Source organism: Mustela lutreola, chromosome 3, assembly GCF_030435805.1.
Source record: "Mustela lutreola isolate mMusLut2 chromosome 3, mMusLut2.pri, whole genome shotgun sequence".
NCBI lineage: Eukaryota > Metazoa > Chordata > Mammalia > Carnivora > Mustelidae > Mustela > Mustela lutreola.
Window position 1 is genome coordinate 135,168,311 of NC_081292.1, and position 9,329 is coordinate 135,177,639.

The 9,329-nt window shown below is 39.9% G+C and overlaps 1 protein-coding gene across 2 annotated transcripts in view; it reads right to left on the reverse strand.

Moving 5' to 3' along the window:
* UBE2E3 (ubiquitin conjugating enzyme E2 E3) overlaps nt 1-8,787 on the reverse strand; it is an 89,210-nt gene extending 80,423 nt beyond the window's left edge. Inside the window, exons 1-3 of one of the 2 annotated variants that reach the window (XM_059166870.1) lie at nt 8,441-8,787; nt 7,170-7,388; nt 5,323-5,373 (exon numbers count right to left, since the gene is read on the reverse strand). In XM_059166870.1, the coding sequence (XP_059022853.1) occupies nt 5,323-5,373; nt 7,170-7,363 (245 nt within the window). In that variant the 5' untranslated portion in view covers nt 7,364-7,388; nt 8,441-8,787. Of the gene's footprint in view, nt 1-5,322; nt 5,374-7,169; nt 7,389-7,834; nt 7,973-8,440 lie in introns of those variants that run through there. The other variant, XM_059166871.1, reaches the window with a different exon arrangement.
* Between the last annotated feature and the right edge of the window lie 542 nt (nt 8,788-9,329).

Below are 9,329 nucleotides of genomic sequence, written 5' to 3' on the forward strand. Positions count from 1 at the left end.
AGTTAAGCATACAGATTCTTGATTTCATCTCCAGTCATGATCTAAGCGTTTTGAGTTTGAGCCCCAAGCTGGGCTCTGCTCTGGGTATGGAGCCTACTTATTAAGATTCTCTCTCTCTCTCCCTCTCCTCCCCCCAAAATAAAGTAAAATAAAATTAAAATAAAAGGATGTATAAGCAACTAAGTTATGTAGATACCACACGTTATTTTGATTATTACAAAAAGCTTCCAAAAATTAAAGACAAGGAAAAAATTGCTCTGTAACTGGCAAACTTTATCAATTCAGAATCTTAATTTTACAAATATTTATATAATCTCACTCTCAGTAAAACTGCAAATTTTTATAACAGGGTACTTAAAAGGGAAAACATAACTATCACCCTTATTTTAAAATTTTTCATTACAATTTACTTCAGAGAGAGTCACAGCATTCCATATCGAATTAAGTATCATTAACTCTATGCATATTCCTTTAAAAGGGATATATCTTTGCCCAATGTCCTTATATTTTCTTTTTTACTGAAGTTGCAAGGAATATATATATTCCAAGGTATATATATGAAATATATATATACATATACACACACACACAAAACCAAAATTTTGTTTGATGTGTTCTCAAATAGACACTAAACTGCTTAAAGTAAAATTACTCCTATAGTATGATGCTGACCCACTAGAGAAAATGCTAGCAAGAGTAAGGGCATGTGTTTAAACTGCCTCTCTCCCTTTAACTATGCTGTGGTCACTTTACTGATTTAATTTACACCATTACTAAACTTTAAAACATACTAACTCATTTAATCCTAACAATAAACCTATTGTGGGGAATTATTTTAATTTCCATTTTACATTTAGGAAAACTGAAAGACAGAAATATATCCTAACTGATCTAAAATAATATAATAGGAGGCAGACCAGGGATTTGAACCCAGACCAATGTTTTAAAACCTTAACATACATACAATTCACTTGGGAATCTTGCTGCAATTCAGTTTCTGACTCATTATTTCTGCAGCAGAGGCAAGATTCTACATTTCTAACAATCTTAGCTGTGATGTAGACACTGCTGATCTGAAGAGCACCCTATGAGCAGCAAAGTTCTAGTCTACCCTAGAAAATGGTGGCAAGCAGCGGTAACCCACACAAGGGAGAGTTTATCTACAGTTAGACAATGAGAGGTTTATGAGGAAACAAGAGTTGCCAGCTTCTGGTTTAGAACTTAATTGTTTCTTGTATTAATTTTATTTTTAAAAGAAGGATGTTAGCAAAATTTACAAGTATTATAGTATCTTTCAGCTCTACAAGCACACACATTATTAATACTGTTAATAACCTGATACTACTACATCTCCCTCCAAGGAGAAGGCCTTTCCCACATCCAAAAACTATGTACAAATGCTCCTGAATATCTAACTTTAACACAGATTCTTTAATCTCAATATATTGAAGAATAGTATAAGTAGTATAAATTTGTGCCTTTTCATATATGGAAAGAATTAAAGGTAGAGTTAAAAATCCAACAATTTCCTAAACATTTGCCACTTGAATAAGTGGTTACTGTGAGAGGACAAGGGCACCCTCCAGGAAACAGTGGGAATGTAAATGTCTTAATAGAATACTATTCAACAATTCTAGTCAATCACTTTCTCCAAAAACATATAGGGAAATGCCCATAACACAACTTTCCTTCATTCTCACTGATGTATGAAATATTTATACCATAATTTAGAATACAATATGTAAACAATATAAATTAAAGCCACTACATAAATATTAAATTCCTATGCTGAGAATGCTCTGGCCTTGGGGTGCCTGGGTGACTCAGCGCGTTAAAGCCTCTGGTTCAGCTCAGGTGATGATCCCAGGGTCCAGGGATGGAGCCCCAGGTCAGGCTCTCTGCTCGGCAGGGAGCCTGCTCCACGCCACCGCCTACCCGCCTCTCTGCCTATTTGTGATCTCTGTCTTTCAAACAGACAAATAAAATCTTTTTTAAAAAAAAGTCATAAAAAAATAGAATGCTCTGGCTTAATAAGGAACTCTAAGACCTAAAAACTAGAAATGCCATCAAATCATTGGAAATAACATTTTATCAAATTTTATACTATCGGGAAAAGAAGTATCATTACTATCAAAATATATTCAAACCTGTTTAAGCCACACACTTAATTCAAAGTTAAGTCTATCCTAAGATCATTCATGGTGTATTTACATATTAGAGCAGCTATATAATAATAAGGAAATACATAAGAAGAAGGGCATTTTATTAATAAAACACAGGAAGGGAGTGAAGGATCCAAGAGAATTCTTAATCTCATCTGAGTAATTTTTGGTTTTGCTGAGTTTTGTTGTATTTCAATCAACTTTTTCCTGAATGTACACAGATATACTCTACATTTCTTCCCTAAGGAAGAATTAAATCTGTCACATACTTTGATGAGCTTGTAAAAATTATTTTCAAAACCATAATGGAATTCTGATTAATTGGCTACATATGGAAGTCAGACATCAAAGTCAAAAAAGTATTAGGTTTCACAGGTTTAAACAATATTAATTCACACATTTTAGAATTTATTAATACAGACTCCCATCTTAAATTATAACATAAATTAATAAATTTAAACTGTACAATCACTGTAAAGCTAAAATTCTCACCCATGCACCTGTGAATTACAATACCACAGTCTATCACATATCTGATATGAAGGTAAGATTACAACACAAATTCAGATTTAGCTCAAAATCCTAAAATGCTTCCACTAAACAATATTCCAAATTCCTGTCAAGGACAAGAACTAGATCATCTCCCACCCAAAAAAATTTGACACTTAGAATAAAAGACACAAAAATACCTGGCTATTTTACACATCAAACATATGAAAACAACCATCCCCAAACTAGTAAGACACTTCTCCCAGTTCCCTATTAAAACTCATAATTTTCTGTTTATTTTTTCTTTAGTCATACAGCCACAATGAAATTTAAATATTAAAACAACTAGAGAACTGAAATATGTAATTCTGTTTTGTTTTTTAAGATTTTCTTTATTTACTTGACAGAGACCACAAGAAGGCAGAGAGGCGGGGGCGGGGGGGGGGGGGGCGAAGACAGACTCCCCACCAAGCAGAGAGCCCAAGGAGGGACTACATCCCGGAACCCTGAGATCACGACCTGAGCCCAAGGCAGAGGCTTAACCCACTGAGCCACCCAGGTGCCCCTGAAATATGTAATTTGAAAAAGTTTGCCATCATCCCAAACTGTGACCAGGGAAAGCACAGATGATCCAGTCCATGTTATTGTTCCCAAGCCCACAGGTTCGCTATTGCACTTATCACTAAACGTGAAGCATCACTTCATGGACTGAAATGAATATGGCATACAAACAGAAAAACAAACAAGTTAAACTTCCTGCCTCCTAGAAACATTCGACTTTATCTACAGGATGATTCCTCAGTGACCTTGTGGAACCACTCCTGGGTTAAACACTTTGCATACTTCTTCAGCAACTGCAACATTACACTACAGCTCCAAGGGCATTCAACACATTGTCTATTGGGCTCTCTAGATTTATGCTCTAGATTTATGTACACTAGTTTTTGCCATTTGCAAAAAATCAACAGCAACCTTTAAAAATGATTGACCTTACATGCAATTTTGAAACATTAAAGAGTATTGAATTGACAGATCTTCATATCTTTTATAAAGGGAAATAGAATACACTCTGCAAGTTAAGTGATTCTTCCAAAGAGCAAATTTAACTTGACCTCACTAAATAGCTACAGATTTGACACACCAATGAGAAGGCTGGAAGGAATATTTTGATTTATTTATTCTCTGAAGCAGCACTGTTCAAAAGAAATGTAATACAAGTCACACACATAATTTTAAATTTTCTAGTAACTACATTAAAATGGTAAAAAAAAAATAAAATTTTAAAACATTGTATATAAAAACATATCCAACATATTATCATTTAAACATGTAATACATACTTTTAAAAATCAATAAGGGGTTTTACATTTTTTTTTTCATACTAAATTTTCAAAATTCAATGTGTATTTTACCTTTAGAGAACATCTCATTTTGGACAACTGAAGTGGTCAGTCAATAGCCACAAGTGGCTAGTCTCGGCATTACTGGATAGCACAGTTCTTAATCCTTTGAAATCTGACATACCACTACCTGTTTAAAATTTTCATTCATGTTTGCCTTTTCAACAAATAGCTGATCATAAATATGAGCAAAACTGTTAATTCACTGAATAAATCAGGATCAGATCACCTTATCTAAGGATCTGGTTAATACACACAAGAAGCAACTGAATTAATCCCAATTATATCTCAAGTAGAATGCAGAGATACGTCTGATCATCACAAGTGAACATAACACAGAGCAAAAACACAGGTTAAGACAAGAAAACATCTTCATATCAAACCTTAACACTGCCTTATTTCTAGCCAGCATTATCGCTCTTGAGCACATATCTGTATGTAAATTATCTACAAAACTATTTTTCTGAGTTTGATGAATTTTGGAAGCCATAAAGTCACTACTGAAAATAAAGCACTAAGTATGACAACTGAAAAAACGTTTACAAACAAAATTGTCAACCAGTTACTTTTTAATGCACCTTACACCAACCAACAATTTTAAATTATTCTACATGAGTTTCATTGAAATGAACTGCTCCTACAAATTCCAATTCATTTACTCCTTTTCATAGACATATTTCAAGAACCAAAATTATTAAGAATTTTCCCAAGTAATTAAGACATTTGATTAAAATGTAAATAATTTCAACAATGCATTCTCTAGAAAACAACTAAAAGCATTAGCTTAGCACATAAAAATTTGTCCTTAAGGCACATTACTGAATATATCAAACAGAAACTATACTCTTGTTTACTGCATTTACATTTTGTAACACCACATTCAGCAACTTCTAAATTTGGAAGGTCAGTTCAGATTGCACACAAGCAGTAACTTTAAAGCTTAGAAAATTTTAGAAGTTTCGGCAATGTACTATTGAGAAAACACTCTACAGAAATGTTACAACAGAACAAAAATCAGCACCATTCACACTAATGTCAGTAAGAAGCACAAAATCAGTATATTCAAAAATCTAAAATGTATGATACATGATAAGGAGTATCTTCCCCCGAACTTGTTTAATTCACCTTAGACAATTTTTATTTAATCCACTTGCAAAGCTGAAGAGAAGCAAATGCAGCTTCTTCTGCAGCACACATATCCAAAGCCGATACATTAATCTTTTGATATTTTCCCACATTTTGTCATCAAAACAACAAAATTTGTTTCTTACCTGCAGTTAGGAGGAGGATCAAGAGTTATTTCAGCTAGCTCCTTCTGAATTCTGTTAGTGAAATGAGAACAGACAAAAAGGATTTGAGATAGTCTACAGAATAACCGGGGAATTACACTGCCCTCTACCACCATGCAGTTAAATGCAAGGCTGGCTTTGCCTTCAGTAATGCTAACATGGCTGCTTCCTCTTTGTTCTCAGAGGCATAACCCAAATCCCTTAACAAAAACTTTGCAGCTTTTTTCTCACTTGCTACTGTAAATAAGTATGACATTCACACCTGATCTGAAAAATAGTCCTCTATTAGTACTCAATAAAGGATATAAAATCTATTTTAAAACACTTTTTACCAAAGAAATTCTCTTTTCAAGCTTATATGCAAATGAGATAAAAAGGGAGGAGGGAAAGCAGTAGAATATTTGACAATGACTTCAAGTCACTTTTACAGAGGTAAGAATTAACAAGTTATTACATGAGTACGTTAACAGTTTTGACAATATTTTATGTCAAAAAAAGTTTAAAATTTACAAACATCTTTATCAGTGAAAAACTTCTAAAGGACTCTGACATTCTTATTTAACCAATTCTGTTTCCTTAATCTTAACTACAGCCCTAAAATTGAATAAATCTGGGAGGAAAGAAATAATAAGATAGACAGCCTATTTAAGGGGGAAAAAAGCAGTTCTCCGATTTTATTCAAATTTAAAATGCTTTCAAAACTTAAGATGTGTTTAACATGTTCCTCAGCAAGATTACAGCAAATTGAGGACGACTCTAAATTATTTAAGACTGCCGCTATTTAATAAAACATTCTCAAATTATTAATACTTGGTTATTGATAGAGGTGAAAGTTCATAGAAAAAAAAGATTACTTATAAATCACTACAGAATGCAATATTTGAACAGTTTTTGTATTTTCTTTTTCCTTTAGTTGTGATCAATAAAAATCAACAAAATGTCAACATTGGCGAATGCTATAGACACATTTGATATATAATTAAATAGATTTCATGGATATTCCCCTACTACTACAGTGGAGACCCTTGACAGAATCTTTTTTTTTTTTTTTTGCCATCAAAAATAATAGAAATCAACAGAAAACAAATGACCTTTCATATATACCCAACAAAATATGTTTCTTCTGCTGTTGAGTGTTAACATGTCAAGCATATCCACAAGTTTCAGAGTGAAGAGTCACAAATGTAATGAAGTTTTCAATAGCCAAGTGCCTTCCAAAATCATAAATGGCTACTTTTTTGTTTTATTTGCATTCACAAGAATACAAGCCATAACCATAAGTTAACTACAAAAAAGTAGTACCTGGGATGCATGACTTCAAGTCATGTTTATAAAACTGAAAGCAAATTTGGAGCACAATTTTAAACCTGCTTTCAAATATAGCCAAGGCCTTGAATTTACAATTTTTCTAGCAAACATAATCATTTCTAATCATTAAGTTTCATGGAGAAGCACTGCTGATCTCTAGAAGTGTCAATTTCAATGAAGAAGAGTATGACTCATAAAAAGGAACATCCTCAATGTACCAGCTAATTTGGGCTCACCAAATTTTCCTTGCCAACTCCTAAAACAATCTGTCAGAATGTTAGTCCAGGCTCTACTCAAGGACACTCTTACTGAAGTTACCAAAGTACAGAGTAAGTTCACTTAAAAGTACAATTCCAGGGAGGTGGCTTATATACCACCTAAAGAATGACAACTCATTCAAGTGCAAATAAAAGTGATCACGAAGTATTTCTGAACCAATGCCACTGCTCTGTAAAACCAACAAAAGTGTCCAACCATTTGGAAGACAACCTGATAATGTGCTTTATCCTTTGACACATTACCTTTTAGCACTAGTGGATAACTTAGCAGTGGTTTTGCTAGAGAGTTTGGTGTTTTTCTTCTGCTGGGTGGCAGAAGGTTTTCTTTCTTCCTGTTCTTCAGGCTCTGGAGCGGCTGGGTCTCGCTGGTCCGCATCTGAACTACCACTGCTGGTGCTGGGGCTCTCATCATCGGACCTTTGCCTATCACTGGACATCTTGGTGAAGTTATTTCTTGGAAAACTTTTAAAGAGAAAAGGAGGAGGGGGAGGGAGGAAATATTAAGTCTAAGAAATAAACCAATAGCATTTTCTTCTCTCGATATTCACCTGAAGTCGTATTTTAATGAAAAACACTTCAAAGTGTTCACACTTATCTCATCACACAGCAAGGTTACAGGGGAGGTGATGTGTCTCGCAACGCCAGCGTTCAAGGATTTACCGAACTCAAGTTAGAAAACCCACTCACATTTTTTTCCATCCCTTGGACAATCTATCAATTGTCTACTTTCTCAGAAGGCATGAAACAGATTTGCCAGGGAACTTAGGCAACGAGCATTAATAACATATGACACGCTGTAAATAACAGATCTCGCTGAAAAATGTTAAAAAGTCACTAATAACGTCTAAATATTTACATACTGACATTGGTCAAAGCTACCAAATTCCCTTTCCGAGAGGAAAACATACCCTGTTAATCGCCCATATGCTTATTTAAGGTGGCGATTCCTCCTCTGTGCACGTAAGCCTTTAAATACAACACTTAGGAATTTAAAAATCAACTAACAAGCTGCTCTAGCCGTTTCCACGGCCAGCAGCGAAGATTCATCCGGCCAAGACCGAGCTGCCACCCTGGGAAAAGCAGAATCCAAACTGCACCTCCTGCAAAGCTCCCAATGCCATCAAGGTTCCTCGCTCAATTTTTACATCACGGACCGACATTTTGTCCAAAATAACGAAAAAAAAAAAAAAATCAGAGGCAAAACAAACAAACAAAGCCCCAAGAAGTGCAACAAATTTCCGCGCCCGCGGAGGCGAGCCGCGGCCGGCGGCGGCGACCACGCAGCTCCGCGGCCCTTTGTGGGGAGGGCCGCGCGGGGGCCGCGGGCAGCGCTCGCCGCGCCGGGCGCCAAGTGATGCGAGCAGCCCGGCCGGCCCCGCCGCGGCTCGCGGACACCGGCGGCGCGGGCGCCCGGCGCGAACAAAGCTGCCCGCCCCCGCCCCCTCCCCCACCGCCGCCGCTGCCGCCGCCGCCCCGGCCGCCCCCCACGCGGCCCCCCGGCCCCGCCGCCTTACCTCGGCCGCCCGCCCGGCCCGCTCGCGCGCCGCTACGGTGTGGGGGAGGGAGAGAGAAAAAAACCCTTCCTTAAGGAAATGGAGGCAGCTGGGGGGGGGGGAAGGGGGGGGAGGGAAAAAAAGAAGCCGAGGAGGCTCTGGCCGGGGAGTGTGGAACATTGAAAGTCGGAGGGGGTTGTGCAGTGCCGGGCTCCGGCCGGAGGGTGGCGCCGCCCAGCGCCTTCGGAAAAAAGGGGGGGTAGGAGCTCGGCTGGGCGAGGGCGCGAGCTCTCGGCGAGGCGGAGGGGACGCGGGAGACCCCCGCGCGCTGTGGCCTCCCGCCGCCGCCGCCCGGCTCGGCTCCTCCCGGCCGCGCAGTCAGCAAGTTCCGAGGCGAGCGCGGGGGGAGGGGCGGGCGCGGCGGCAGCGCGCGTGCTCGCTGCTTGCCTGGCGGAGGGGCGCGCGCCCCCGGCGCCCGGCGGGCGCGAGCTCTCCCTGCGCGCTCCCGCGCGCTCTCTCCGCGCCTCCCTTCACCCGGGGGGCGCACGCGTCCGCCCGCGCGCGGCCAGGACAAAGAGCGCGGCGGGGACCCAGCGGGCTGGCCCCTGCCGCCCTTGGCCGTGGAGCCCGTGCCGGAGAGGGCGGGGGCGCGGGCGCCGTCTTGTGGGGCCGCTGTGCCGCGGGGTGGCTTCCGGCCTGAGCCCGCCTCCGGAGCGAGGCTGCCCATTGGGCTACCCGCCCCGCAGGCTGTGGCCGGGGTTCTTTAGGGGCGAGATGGCCGAGGTCATCCCCAGGGCTGGCCACATCCTTTCTGTCTGCGCTAGGGACGGCGTGGGCCCCGAGGCCCCTACGCCTGGGCAAGGACCGTGGATGCGTGGTCGGGAGTCCCCCAATGCCCTAGAAGGCTGGA